Source organism: Pteropus vampyrus, unplaced genomic scaffold (genome assembly GCF_000151845.1).
Source record: "Pteropus vampyrus isolate Shadow unplaced genomic scaffold, Pvam_2.0 Scaffold217, whole genome shotgun sequence".
NCBI lineage: Eukaryota > Metazoa > Chordata > Mammalia > Chiroptera > Pteropodidae > Pteropus > Pteropus vampyrus.
In genome coordinates this window covers 2,717,621-2,732,701 of record NW_011888998.1, presented here as the reverse complement: position 1 = coordinate 2,732,701, position 15,081 = coordinate 2,717,621, and the positions used below count along the sequence as shown (strand labels likewise).

Genomic DNA, 15,081 nt, shown 5'->3' with positions numbered 1-15,081 from the left:
TTCTTCCTGTCTGAGACCTATGCGACCCCACTAGATCTCGTAAAAGTAACTTTTCTGTGACTGCCTTTAATGACTCCATTCTTGTAGATGCAATTGTAAAATAACTTTATTGGTCAGGTTAGCCACCACTCATGCTTTTCCTGTAATAAGGATCCTTTATAGAGGCATGATGGCGTTCACATGCAGACGCTTTCTGAAGAGCCCTGGGGCACGAAGCAGCCTTGCCCCTCACATCAGAGCTCTTTTGTTGAAATGAGCTGGTTTGGCTTTTGTGGATTTCAGGGTCTGGAACCAAGAACATAGACCAAGGATCCCCGCTTTGCTTCTTGGGGAAGCCGCTTTAAAGCACACACAGGATCAGGGACATAATGGCATCTTGGCAGGAGCCAGACAAGGGCCAGCTCTCCTCCAGCAGTCTCTGGCCCAGCTGCCCAGACGGCTCCATCCCTGTGATGCCCCAAAGAGAAGGAGGGTTAGGCCCCAGGCAATATTACCTTTCAGAAACAGAAGAACCCAATGCTCTCTTGCTAAGCTATAAAGTGACAGCCATCTTAAGTAATGAGGATGTAGCTCAGGGATGGGAAAGCAGAGGGTTTTATGCTCAGCTCAGGCAGGAGTTGGCTGCCTGCTGGGCTTCACGAACCCAGTGAGCATCTCTAGCCAGAGCTGGTACTATTAACTATGGCCTTGGGACAAATTAATACAAACCAACCACAGCCTCCTCCTTTGGGCTAGCGGGCAAGTCCAGAGCTGGTTGGTGTCTGTCTCTCCCATCAGGATGTAGACTTTCCTGCTTGGAGAAGAGGAGAGGACAAACTACCTTCCTCATGCTTTCTGAACCACAATCTCCACCTTTGAGGATAAAGACCCAAGTAGGGAGCTGTTGGCAGTGCAGACTGCTAGGCAAGCATGGAATGATTGGGGCTGCCTCCTCAATCCAGCCGATTCAATCTGGACTTTCCTCTTGTAAAGTCTGAGCCACCTTCAAAGAACTGCCAGCTGCTAAAGTACAGCTCCACACATTTATCTAAGCCCAAGGTTGGTCATCTCTTCCCACTTCAGGCCCTGAATATCATCATCATACTGGCAACCTCCAGTCTGGTGGCTTTCAGTGAGCGAGGTTAGGGAGGTGCAAAGGTGACTCTTGATGTTCTTCCAACCTCAGATACAAGTGAAGGTTCTCTGCACAGGCAGATGCCCACATGCCTTGGGGTCCCCTGCCTCTGCCTAAGGCATAGAACAGATGTTTGTGGAGTAGATGAGGTGGACTTAGGAGGAGGCAGTTGGGCAAGAGGTATATTCTGAGGAGCAGTGACTGCGAGCCCAGAGGAACTGCATGACCAGGCTGGCCTGAGGGAGAGCTGCCGGGCGCCACTTTCAGAGTCTGGGGTTTTGGGAAAGGAGGTTATGTGCTATGGCCAAGCGACTTCTAAAGTTCAGGACACTAGATCTTGGGAAAGAACTTAAGGGTAGTGAGATTTCTGATGTGGGGGATTACTCTCTCTGCTGCCACCTCTGTCCTGGAAAAGAGTTTGGGTCTTGTCCCTCAGCATAGGCTGCCTGTCCCCTCATCCCACCTGACCCTGCCTACAGGGAAGATTACAGAGGGGAGCCCATGGAGTTCTGTCATATGGTCGGTCCTAGACCTTCCCGCAAAAGCCAAACCAAACCATCAAGCCAAATGTAATGGGGCGTGGGGGCTTTGGGCCCCGCACCAAGTGCGAGGGCCGCTCAGATCTCGATGAGGCTGGCCAGGCGCAGGCAGAGGGGCGCGTCCGCCGGCATTGCGCTGCGCTGGATCTCGTTCCCGTCCAGGCGCAGCACCTGCAGCTTCGAGAAGTTCACGACGTCCACCACCGTGCAGAAGCTGCTGATGGAGAACTCTGCGGAGACAAGAGGGGCGGGGGTGGGTGAGGGGAGCCGGAATCGGGGACCCAGATCCACAGCAAGGCCAGACAGCTTCTTTGAAACTGCCTAAATACTTTGTTCCGAGGGCTGGAACTTGGCTGGGTGGGGCAGGCGTTTTCCAAGATCGGAGTCACACTGACTTACACCACTAGGGGCAAAACAAGGGACAGAGTGGGGCCTCTGCTGCTCCGCTGCTCCGCCTCCTACCCAGCCAGCCTGGATGGTACTCTGTAGACCCCGTAGCGTCTTTGAGTGTTCTTCCACCAGACCTGATCTCTTCCCTCTGTGTGCGGCGGAAGGAAGCACAAGGTAATTAAAGACTCTCATTAGCAGCTTTGAAGTACTTGATTGCTTTTGGAGAGGGAGAGCTTTGCTGAATTGCTTTGAGAAGGAAGACTAGAAAAATGGACGGACTTAAATCTGGAATATCTCCTGACTCTTTGCAGATAGAGAAAGTGGCAGGAAATTAAAGCGAGAACGCTTGGGCAGAGACAGGTGTCTCTGCGTGCCAGAGCTTGGAGGGGTTACATGTCTCCCTTCCAAGTACTGCCGGAGGATTGAGTGAGCAAGGGTCTGAGATTCAAGGAGATGGAAATTCACAGACAGACGGATGGGGCTGCTATGGACCTCAAAAGTCAAATATGTAATTCCCTCTGCCTCCTGCATTTTATATGATTATGGTTTACCTCTTTTAAAAAAATCTCTCTAAAAAAAAAAAAAACAACTCTAAAGAATTTCTTCCATTTTGAAGCTTTCTCCTCAAACCACATAATCCTAGTAGGTAAGATAATTGGTTTTAACATAAATCATTCTGCTGCCTTTCACCCTCTTCTTCAAATTGCCTCTTAGACAAATCAATCACCTCTGTCTCAAGTCTACTGTATCAGGAACTTGAAAAGATATTTTCAAGAACGTAGTTAAAACTCCAGCAGGGACAACAAAAGTCACCACTGAAAAGCTCTGAGGCCTCTTCGGCTCCTTCAGGAAGGTCACTTGTGTGAGAAACAGTCCCCATCTGGTCTTAAGGGTAGGATCACAGCACATCTCAATAGCCATAACATGCAGGCAAACCCAGAGTGGGGCTTGCTTTTGCATTTATCGGAGGCGCTCCTCAGCTTGCCCTGGTGGCCAGGGGCTGGGCAGCGGGAGTGGGAGGAAAGCTTTCTGTTTCCCCAGGGGCAACTAGGGAGGGTGTCGTGGAGGGAGAGGTTATGGGGGATGAAAATAAAGGTAGCAAGGAAGACAATATTAAAGAGCTTAAGCTGATGAAAAACACGTTTTTAAATTACCACTATCGATGGTTTTCACTCTCATTAAGAACTGACTGAGAAATGGGGTGAGGCCATAGCCTTAACTTGTACTATAAATGTAAGACAGAAAATCCAGCCTCAAAGAATAATGAGATGCCGGGAAGAGTGGGGAAATGAGAAATACCCTTCTTTGGAGAGTATTGGGGTAGGGGTGTGAGAAAATCTGAAATGCTTTTGGATGTTTCCTTTCTGTTACCAGGGAATAGATCGAGTAACCTCTGGGTGGGCAGGTTGGGGGCAGAGTGAAAGCCAGGAGCTGGGTCTATGATGTCTGTATAAAAAGGGTGGAGTGGGGTGGGCTGGGGAGAAGTAAAGTGACCCAGTATATGTCCCAACCCTATTTGGGAGTGCTAGAGGTCCCAAGATAGATTCTCTACTCCTGCCTGGAGCCCTCAGACTATCTACTCAAATCCTGGCCTCCAACTCTGCATATATAAATACGGAGTACTTGGGGGCTGCTGGACACATGGTGTATGTAGATTCTATACACATGTTGGGCCCTGTGAGCCATCCTGTGTGTCTTCCCCAAGCCCATGAATAGACAAGGCTTCTGTTTGGAGATTCTGAGGACACTTTCCAGCCCAGATTAAATACTGACATAAGTCTTTCCAAATTCCTACTGGCGTACCCGCCCTGCTCCACTGGATCTCCAAGCTACTGAATAACATTCCTAGCTGTGTTCCCTTGCTGTTGCCAGGCTGGAAAAACTAAGGGAGATGCTAATGGAAGAAGGAAGGAGAGGGAGAGAATGGGCCTTTTCCCCTGCACACCCTTTAGTTCCTGTCCTTTTGGATCCTCTCTCAGAGGGTTGCTTTGATCTCACCTTCACCAGTCCTACCCCTGTCCCTGACTGGATGTGCAGGGAGATCTTCCTTTCGTTCACCCTAGGAGAGGGGCTCCTGTCTTCCCTGATGGTGGTCTGAATCAGAGAAGTGCTCCTCATGTTCTTAGCCAGAGACGCCGACTCTAGGTCCTTGGACATTGAAAGCAGGTTTGTTCAGGGTGCTACACTACCTAGTCTAGGTGACCTGGAGAGACTGCTTTTCCTTCTCTGTGTCTCAGTTTCCCCAGCTTTGCAATGAAAAAAGTAAAATAAAATAAAATTATGCCTGTCAACTTCAAAGTGGCAATAAGAAAATCGAATAATAATAGTAATCATGCATTAATTTTTCAATTATGTGCTCAGACCTGGACTAAGCACTTTCCAATTTAGAAAAATAAGAAATTGATATTATTTTGCCTAAAGAGAAGACTAAGAGAGAGACCGATGTCTAGATAAAGAGGATTTGGTTTAAATTGCACAATAAGAGAATTGGAGCAGACACTGAAGATTTTTTTGGTTGTTTGACTTAAGGGAGAACTTTCTTGCATGACCTTGAGACACTTTACTGAAGTAATTTTATCTTCAGTAGAGCTTTTGGAAGAGGTGGAGTACCTCAGATGTGAGCAGCAGATGTGGTTCCGAATGAAGACAGAGTGGTGACAGTTGCCGTGATGGAGCCATTCCCACCCCAAGTTTCTCTAATTGTGTAGTTAGGCAATAATTAATAGGTTCTCTCCCATGACAGCTGCTCTTTCCTGTCACATTCTCAGGGTCAAACTCTAATGAAGCACTGCATACACTAGGACATTTCTGATGTCACAGTCCTCTTGGACTCAGAGTGGGTGGCAAGTAAGTAGTGGTGACTTCTGGTGGGATGATGGGCACTTATGGGTAAATGTCAAACCCTTTGAGAACTGCCCCCTCGTAAAAAGAAAACCCCCAAAGAAAGAAAGACTTTAAAGACAAAACAGTTTGCACTGTATGTGATGGTGTCTTGTACTTCAACCTACAGGACCAGACACTTCTTCACCTTTCTCACCCACTGTCAGCCAACCTCTGGGACTGGTGCTGCTCTCACTCAGAGGGCTGCCAAGCTCATTAACATCTTGCCAAATGACTGATTTATTCCCTGAGCACAGGGAGAAAAAGGATTGAGAGGGACAGGGTGAGGACTCAGTCCCTATCGGTGCTGTTAACTCTCAGCAGGTTCCACTTCAAAGCGTTTTGTAAGTGGTCATTAATGACTCCTTCTTTCCCCAGGGAGAAGAGGATTTTGCTGACAAGGGAAGTGAGGTTAAATGCTGTCATAGGACCTTCCAGCTGGGATTAAGACATCAGAGTCTCCAGAGTAATGCAAACACATTCTGAACACAAGATTCTGAGCGGGAGCTGAAAAGCAACTAGACAGTCCAATCTGAAATAAGTATTTTAGTTCTTAGAGGCAGAAAGGCACCTCTTTTGGTTCCTTTAGGTATCTGCAGGGAAGTGCTTGGAAAACAAGAAGCCCAGTGTCCTTGCCCACCATTCCAGGGCTTTGTGGTGGTCAGGCTCATGTCACCCTAGGGGGATCTCTACCCTGCCTCCAGGAGCTCCTTGTACTCCAGAGAGAACTGACTGGAACAAGTACTGCCTTCAGCTCTGAGAGGCTGCACATTCTTGTCCACCAGCTGTTATGTTTGAAAAACAAACATACACCAAAACACAAGACCAGGCTGTAGTGGCAGGAATAGATCATGTGAGAACAGAGAGCTCATCCTCTTCTGGGTCAGTGAGGAGGTACAGGTGCTCTGGTTTCTTAGCCCACCTTCCTCCCGGGATGGACCCTAGAAGTTCAACTCGAATGCCCCTCTCTGTGAAGTGCCCCCTCCCAAACCTTTCCATAATCATCTCTCACTGCTCCTCAATGCATAACTCCTTCCTCTCAGAAATATGAATTTCCTGGCTGTCCCCTATTGGCTGAGGGCACTTCAATGGCTGCTTCCTTTGTGGCAATTCCTCTTCCCAGAATGGGTTAGTCCTGGGTTCCTCCAGCCCATGCCCACTTATCTCTCAAGACCTAGATTGAAACTTACCTCTTCTGGGAAGTCTTCTTCCAAATCAACCCACACCCCACTGAATTTTCTTAACACTGCCATTTAGTGTAAGTGTAAGGCTAGGTTTTCAGGTTGCTTCATTTGTGCTCTTTGGTTATACTACTGCTATTTTTTTTCTGTTGCCTCTAGCACTTAGAATAGTATCTTTCCAATGAAATCCACAGCCACTCCCCATGCCCATTTGTCAAGTTCTCACCATTGATCCTATTGCCTTGGAGGTAGAGGTTCTCCAGGTTGGTGTTGACCGGGGGGATCTTCTGCAGCTGGTTGTAGGAGAGGTCAAGCTCAAGGAGGCTGCTGGAATTGAAAGTGTTGGAGGCCAGGCCATTGTTGGTGAGACTGTTGTGGGACAGCCGCACATACAGCAGCTTTGGTGACCCCCGAAAGTAGCTGTCGGGCATGGAGTAGACGTTGTTGTGCTCCAGGTACAGCTGCTCAAGGGCTGAGGGCAGTCCATCAGGCACCTTCCGAAGGTGGTTGTAACTCAAGTCCAGCAAGATCAATGACCGAAGGCTTCTCATAGCACTGCCCACTTCCTGGATTTCATTGTGTTGGAGGTACAAGGCTGTGAGGTTCTCCAGCCCCTCCAGAGCATTGTTGGGGACCCGTGAGATCTGGTTGTGGTCAAGATGGAGCTCTCTCAGGGATCGAGGCAGCGGGCCGGGCATCCTGGTCAGGTTGTTGTGGTCCAGGTACAGCCGCTCCAGGTGCCTCAGCTTAGAGAAGACTTTCTTGCCCACTTTATCACTAGTGATCTGGTTGCCATGGAGAGCAATCCAGAGCAGCCCCGTGGCATTGTCAAAGACGCCTTCCTGGATGGAGGAGATCTGGTTGTTCTGGAAGTAGACATACTTCATGCGGGAGGGGACGAAGGGCAAGTACTTGAGGTTGCGATTGTCACAGTACATGGCTGTGGGAAAGTTGGGTGGGCAGTCGCACTCCTGGGGACAGTCACGGGGGTCTGGTGGGGGTAGAGCGCCGTAGGCATAGGCTGGACCTTCCTCCACCCCATAAGGGTAAGGCTCATAGGGCTCATAAGGGTAAGGATCATAGGGATCATAGTAGGTGGACTGCTGGCTGCGGAGGTAGTGGAACCACCAGTGGGGGTCTTCGTCATACTGGGCCCGGGAGAAGGAGCAGAGCCCTGCCAGCAGCAGGATGGAGGTCCACTGCATTTTGTGTCTCTGCAGGAAGGGAGAGAGAACAGAACAAGCAGGTATGAGTGAAACTCTAGGGAGGCAGAATGAGTGAGCCTTAGGCTTTGAGCTGTGCAGATCTTAGCACCAAACATCTGAGAGCAGGAGACTTATTCTCACTTCTTCCGTGCCTCCTTCCAGGGCCAGCTCTGCACACTTGGTCCAGGTGGACCTTGGCTATCTGAGGGGAGCTAGGCGCACTTTCTCCTGGTCATAAAGTCACAGAAGCAGTCTTTGAGATTAAAAGAAACTCAAATGGGGGTCATTGCATTTTGTAGAGGGGTAGATCCATTGGAGCCTCTAGCAACCTGAAGGTTCTGATGCGGCAGCTGGAGACCCCATATCAATCCCTGTGGAATGGGGGTGGGGTGCTCTTCAGGCCAGAATTCATGTCTGGGTGGGACTCCCCAGGGAAATAATATTTTCCAAGAATCCAAGGAAAAAGCCATGTCTCTGGGAAACCTCCAGAAGTGGCTTGAGCCCACAAAGGGGAAGATCTGAACTACTTCTGAAAGATTTTTTGGTCTCTGGTTTTGAGTCTTTGGGGAGGGGTGTGGTCCCTCTGCAGCCGCCGTGAGGCTTGGGCTACCTTCCAAAGTGCTAGCATCTAGAACAGTCTGCTGGGTAAGACAATTCATGAGTTAGCAGTTTGTGGCTACACATGAACTTGGCAGGCACAGGGTTTTCATATAACAGTTATAGATCCCCTCCAGACTGGGGACACTGGCACCTAGATATGGCACTTATCTTCTAGAGTGGTTGAGTGCATGGAGTCTGAGTCAGTCCACTTGGCTGTCCTCTCTGGTGTCCAGTAAAGTGTCAGCACTCTGCATGCTCCACCATGGATATTATGCAAGAGCCATGTGGGGCCAAGAGAGAAATGAATGAAGAACACCAAAAAAGGGAACAGGAATTAAAGACTCTCAAGTATGCCCAAGGGAATATGGCTTAATAATGGGATTCTGGCATCCCCTCTCCCATCTCAAGCTTCCCGTGATGACATTTGGATTACCAGGCTCCATACTGAGGCCTCCACACTGCCATCAGCCTGTTGCCTTTGAGCTTATATGCGGTGAGATGAGAACAGGTAAGCCCGAAGAGAAATGTGGGCTTGGTGTCATCTGAGAGGGCAGCTGAAGGTATAGAAGATGAGGGACCGGAGGGTAGCATATCGGGCCTAGGCACCTTACTCTGAATACCTACAGCCAATGCACGGCATAGCCCCTGTGAACAATGGGCATCTTCCAGAGGTGTGAGTGTCACCCTTGGGTGGGAAAACCTTAGAACCTTTCTTCGTCCGGAAAAGTCTCATATATCCCTCATGTTGCTGTTGGGCCTTGCTGGGGTTGGCAACTGTGGACAGGAGAAAGAAAGGAGTCTAAAAGCCAACATCAAATCCAGTGAACTATTGGGAAGTATCCTGACTATGACAATCTTGTCAACTTCTGGCTACCACCCCTCCCAGACTTCTCTGTCCCTGGAAAGTGGCTCCCTTCAGCCGGCTTCACCCCATCAGTCTCTGGGCTGCAGAGGAGAGGCGCCCCTGGCTTCTTCTCAGGCAGCCCGAGGCCTCAAACAAAGAGTCCACAGTGTTGCTGAGAAGCCGATCCAATGGCCCAGTGCATAGGCACGCCGGCTGGGCCCTGGCTCTGGACAGGAGAGAAGACTGGTGGAACGGCCCACTGCCAACAGCACATTTTTCCATGCACAGCCCTGGCCTGCTGCAGGACCAAGGTGGCTGTCTGGAGGCTGGCACAGTGAGCCTCTGTCTCCATTTCTCCTTCCAGACTGGGCATTTTGGCAGGCAAAAGCCACCTTCCTCTTCAAGATTCAGCTTTCCACCCTGCGTACTCTGACCTCTCCTTAGGAGCCCTGACTGCTGACTGGGTTTGGTGGGGACCTTATGCTTCTCCTTTCTCCACCCCCATCTCTTAGCAATGTTGCTCCAGGGCCATATACTCTTAAATTCCCCCCTAATGCTAGAGACCCTCCTGTGCTCAGAGTTCTGTGAGGTGGAAAGTTTCTAGGACTGGCACATTGTGAGTTGGGAGGCTTACTCAGGAGTTACGATTATCCTTTCATTTAGCCACTCTAGAGAACCATCTTTCCCTCCTATCAGAATTGAGGTCACACCAGAACCATCCCCACCCTAGACTGGACTTCCACTTCACAACTCCCTGAACATGGTCAACTCTTAATGCTTATTATTCTCTCCCTTTCACCCCAGCAACACACACACACATACACACACTCAGAAACAATACACAAAACTCCCCCCTCCCCATAGCAGCATCAGGTTCCACGACCCCTCTATAAGAGAGAATGCAGGGACACAGGGCTAGGATGGTGGCATTTGTGAATAGTATACTGTAGGGCAGAGCTAGCTCCCTAGTACCTGGTCCTTTGCTCTTTCATGCCTGAGAACTGGAGGTTCCCCCAACAACCAGAAAGGAGCTGCTGGACAAAGGTAGCATGTCGGAACCTCTTCTTACTGCTCCCCCTTTGCCCTCTCTAGCATCCTGGAGTCATGGCCCAGAGACAGTGAAGAATGACTCTTCCTTGCTGTCCTCTCCCTATTTCCCGGCCCCTTTCCTTCATCTTCTTCATGGAACCACAAGGCACAAAAACTGAAGTGAAATTATTACACTTACCTGCTGTTGAACTTTTCAGAGAGTGACCACGTCCCTCTGTCTGGCCTCCTTGGGTTGGAGAAAGTGCTGTGAGAGAGCAGAAGTGAGAGTGTCTACTGAGAGTGTCCGAGTCTGTGCCAGGCCAGGGGCCCGCCCCCAAATTCCTAATCAAATATTGTGAAGAGAGGGGCCGAAGAGCCCGGATCCGGGCTTTTTCGGCTCTGCTGCAGGGGCGGAGCTCACACTCAACCGCGCAAAATCCTTCTGTCTGCCCCAGCCTGTAAAAACCACCTTCCACTCACTATCTTCCCTGAAGCCTTGGCAGCTCTGGGTCTCCTTCTGCGGAATGAGTTAGTGGCGCCCTCGAAGTTATTTGTGCAGGTTTACAAAGTGCCTGGATTTCTCGTTAAACCCACAAGGGCAGATGCCAGGATAGCGAGGGCCAGGATTTAGGAAGAGGCATCTTAATTAACTCTTTCAACGACCTGTGTCCCCGCCCCTTCCCCCCTCCACCGTATATTCACCCTTCTTGGTTCAAGCGCCCCCTACAGGCAAATGATTAAGCTAGTGGGTAAGAGAGCAGGACCCAGGACAGCTGGCCCTGGCTCCATTTCTCTTTCTGACCAGTGTAGACTTACCTAAGCCACAGGCTTTCTTTACCCTACCGTTGGAGCAATGGAAAGGAAGGAACTAGATCTAACGTTTGTTGATTACTTGCTGTGCACCAGCATCATACACTTTCATTTAATCCTTACAACAGTCAGGATTCTTAACACCTTGCGGGGTAGAAACAGAACTATATGAGGCGCTGTATGTGTGGTGCCTGGCCTAGGACACCGCTGATGCTGACTATGTGGGAGAGGTGATCTCTGCGGAACCTCTTTTAAAGGCATGGACACCCTAAACCAGGGGAAGATGAGGTTAGAGAAGCAAACAGGAGCTAGATCAGGAAGGGATTTTTAGGCCATGGAATGAATTTAGTTTTTATTCTAAATGTGTAAAAGACAACATGTTTTAAGCAGCAGAAGCAACAGAATCTGATTCACATTTCTAAAGGCACGTGGGAGAGACTGCTCTGTGGGGGGAGCGAAGCCAAGGTGGAAGTAGGTCCATTGAGAGGTAATGGCAGATTGGCCTAGTGCAGTAGAAGAGGGCTAATGTATTTTTAGACAGGGAACTGACAAGTCTTGAAGATGGACCAGGTATGGGGAGTTAGGGAAATCAAGGATGAACCCTAGATTTTCAGTTTGAGCAACCAGGTGGGTGGTAGCTTCATTTCCTGACATTGGAAAGATGGGGAGAGACACAGTTGGGTAGAAGAACAAAGTATACTTTGGATGTGATAAGTTAGAGAAGCCTGTTAGGCATTCCAGTGGAGATGCACACTGACAGGTATATGAGTCTGAATTTGGAGTTCAGGGGCTGGAAGAAAACATTTGGGAACCTCAGAATTAGATCACATAGAATCACAGTAGCTTAGATAGATGCATGTGTCCTAAATGCTCTCTCTTCAATTAATCCAAGAAACACCCCTTATTTTTTTAATTGTGGTAAATTACACATAACAAAATTTACCATCTTAACCATTTTTATGTGTACAGTTCAGAAGTGGTAAGTATATTAACATTGTCATGCAACAAATCTCCAGAACTTGTCATCTTTCACAACTGAAACTCTATATTCATTATTATTATTATTATTATTATTTTCGGCAAGGCAACTCTTTGTTGACCTCACAGATTGCAAGGACCTTGTCAGCTTATAATCTCTTATTTTTTTATTTTTTACACCTACAGCACCTGGTCTTCCTAGGTGGTCTCCCATCCAAGTTAGTACTAACCGGGCCCGACCCTGCTTAGTTTCTGAGATCAGATGGGATCGGGCTTGTTCAGGGTAGCATGGCCGTAGACAACTCTATATTCATTAAACAAAAATTCCCCATTTCACACACACCATTTCACCCCCAGCTCCTTGAAACCCCCATTCTACTTTCTGTTTCTAGGAATTTGACTACTCTAGATAACTCATATAGGTGGAAGTATACAATATTTGTCTTTTTGTGTCTGGCTTATTTCACTTAGCATAATCCTCTCAAGTTTCATCCTTGTGGTAGCATGTGTCAGAATTTTCTTACTACACTATCCTATTGTATAAATATACTACATTTAGTTTATTACTTCATCCATTGATGGACATTTGGATTGCTTCTACCTCTTCACTATTGTGAATAATGCTGCTATAAACATCAGTGTACAAATATCTCTTTGAGACTCTGCTTTTAATATTTTGGATATATGCTCAGAAGCAGAATTGCTGAATCATATGGCAATTCTATTTTTCATTTTTTTAAACCATCATACAGTTTCCCATAGCAGATGCACCATTTTATATTTCTACTAACAATGCACAAGGATTCAAATTTGAAACACTCCTTATTAAAAAACAAATAACAACAACAAAAAACCCAAGCAAGCTTCAGATTTGAATTTGAAGAATTTAGAAGTGGCAGGAAGGTAGCATTTTTGGTTGCTCCAACAGGTTTGAGCTGTATAGGCTGTTAGAAGTCTTTGTCAGGGACCCACTTTTCTCAGGACTTATGAAGAGTTTTGTTTTGTTTTGTTTTTAAGTGTATAGAGGTAACATTGGTTAAAACGATTATATAATTTTCAGGTGTAAATTATAATTTGACATCTGTATATTCTATTGTGTATTTACCACTCAAAGTCCAGTTTCTTTCAGCTATCAGATATTTGATCCCCTTTACCCACTTCACCCTCTCCCTAATCTCCTATATTTGACCCCCTTTACCCCATCTACCTCCCCCCTCCTCCCTTACACTCTACCCTCTGGTAACCACTAGTCCATTGTCCATGTCCATGAGTCTCTGTTTGTTTGTCCTGTTCCTTTGTTGCTTTTAGATTTATATCCCACATATAAGTGATATCTGGTGATTTTCAACTTTTTCTGTCTGGCTTATTTCACTTAGCACGATTATGTCTCAGTCCATCCATGTTGTCGCAAATAGCAGTATTTCATCTCTTCTTATGGCTGAGTAATATTTCATTGTATATATGTGCCACAGCTTCTTTAGCCAATCATCTATCATAGGACACTTTGGTTGCTTCCGTGTCCTGGCCACTGTGAATAATGCTGCTATGAACATCGATGTGCAAATGTCTTTTTGGATATGGGTTTTCAAATATAAAGAGTTTTTAAAGAGATTAAATGTAATGAATGGGCCTTTGCTGACCACTTACTATAAATCAGGTGGTTTATTAATGTTATCTCATTTATTGATCACAGTGGGCATTTTGCTTTGGAAATAAGGACTCATAGATGTAAAGTGAATAGCTAGAAAGTGGTAAAACAAGGATTTAAACTTTGATCTGCATGACTTTAAAGCCTCTGTACTCTTCCACAACAATAGGCCAGAAGACTGATGGAGAAGAGCGGATGATGACTGTCCTACTGTCAGGGCTGGACTAATTAATGTGGAGCCAGTCTGCTTGAATCTGGGGACAGGGCAGTGTAAAGATGAGAGGGGGAGAGGTACAGGGCTTCTTTTCCTGACCCTACACATATTTCATTTCAATTTAATCAATATGAGTATCTTCCCTAGCATTGTCCTAAGAGTTGGGGAGATAAAGAAAGCTTTAATATAATCCCTGCTCAAAATAAAGCAGATGTATATGCAGCAGACTCTGATCTCTTGAGTGAAGCAGAGTGACCTTAACATGAAGATTGTTGTAAGTGAGGCACAGACAGTTTTCACATCGTTTTTGAGTCCAGAAAGCAGTCACTTGTCAATGGAAAGCACTGGTTCTGGCAACTGGGGCTACATAGCCTGGCAAATCTACCCATTTGGTACAGGTGTTTATTTTTTAAATTCCCAGCATGCTGAATAATACTGCATTCACTAACAATGAAAGTCAGTAGAGTCTAGGACCAAACATTGACTGAGATCCTTTCCAACTAAGCTGCACCAAAAAAGACACTATCTTCATGTGATTTGTTGACCATTTCTAAAGCAGTGAGATTTGTGCCAGGTCTTTAGTCATCTGTCCTGTCTCAAGGTAGGGTAAGAAAGGAAAGAGGGGATGATGGAGATCAGGTCAGGAGGTAGACTTCCAGGAGCCATCCACTGTTTAAAAGTTCTTCCATTTTGACTACTGCTGCTCTCTTTGCCTGGTTCCAGGATCTAGGCCCTATTGAAGCTTAGCTTCAATATTAGAAACCAAATAAGGGATACTGATGTCTCCCAGGGAGCCTAAGGAGTCTACATATGAAGGAGGTTCATTTGGGACACTGATGCTTTCTGAGAGAGCCAGTTAGGTGTCTATCAAGTCATTAGACTGAAAGCAAACCAAAGAGAGAGGCTATGTTACCCATCTCTAGAGCCTCTATTCTCAGCTGGGCCTACAGTGCCTGGTGCTTAGTAGGTAATCAGTAAAGAGTTATGAAATAAATTGAATTTTTTGGCTCTCTACAGAGGCTGCTTGTCTTCAGTACCTAGTGCCGGTGGAACCACTACCAACCAGGCCAGGAAAACCCTCCAGCCTTTAGGCCAATTAGACTTTCCAGGGGTTCAGGCCACTGCTACTTGCTCCCCACCCAACCAAGTACTAGCTGAAGCTGATTACCTCTGACGGTGGACCTATCCTGTCTAGAAGAGACCAAGTGCCTTCTGATTTAAATTCTCACCAACAAAGACACGGTAATGTTCCTGTTTCACCAACTCCTTACTTATCCAACAGCCCCTATTTTTATATCATAGCCTCTTATACCAAACAACCAGGGGATGGAGAATAAGACAGAAAATTTACCTAGATTTCTTGATTGAATATAAAGAAGTCAGTAGAAAGATGATTGTGGTGATATGATTTAGGTCCCGCTGCTGACCTATCCTGAAAACTCTTGACACAAGAGAGGGATTTTTTAATAGTCCGATGTTTTAATGGAAAGTCTTGGCTATACTGGAACCCAACAATGGTGTTCCAAAGTTTCCAACAGAGTTGTTTTTTTTATTCCCTTGGCATGGAGGGGTCATTAGAAGTCCTCACCAGGGGTAGTTTCCTCTATCAAGAAAGATGAGATGAAGATGTTGGAGCTGGGGTGAAGACT

The 15,081-nt window shown here is 46.9% G+C and overlaps 1 protein-coding gene and 1 pseudogene across 1 annotated transcript; both read right to left on the bottom strand.

The window, feature by feature from the left end:
* Positions 1-1,625: 1,625 nt before the first annotated feature.
* On the bottom strand, positions 1,626-9,294 carry FMOD (fibromodulin). The gene is made up of 3 exons (XM_011373047.1): positions 9,290-9,294; positions 6,331-7,318; positions 1,626-1,883 (listed from the first exon to the last, which is right to left on the bottom strand). The coding sequence occupies exons 2-3, from the start codon at positions 7,307-7,309 to the stop codon at positions 1,732-1,734; spliced, it is 1,131 nt and encodes a 376-aa protein (XP_011371349.1). The 5' UTR covers positions 7,310-7,318; positions 9,290-9,294; the 3' UTR covers positions 1,626-1,731.
* A 2,453-nt stretch (positions 9,295-11,747) lies between these two features.
* LOC111747308 lies at positions 11,748-11,870 on the bottom strand (annotated as a pseudogene).
* Positions 11,871-15,081: the final 3,211 nt, after the last annotated feature.

Bases quoted from the DNA above. Each gene is read 5' to 3' on its own strand.
- FMOD (XM_011373047.1), bottom strand. From the start codon at position 7,309: ATGCAGTGGACCTCCATCCTGCTGCTGGCAGGGCTCTGCTCCTTCTCC. The intron at 1,884-6,330 runs GTGAGAACTTGA...TTGTCTCCGCAG, and splicing joins CCAAGGCAATAGGATCAATG to AGTTCTCCATCAGCAGCTTC.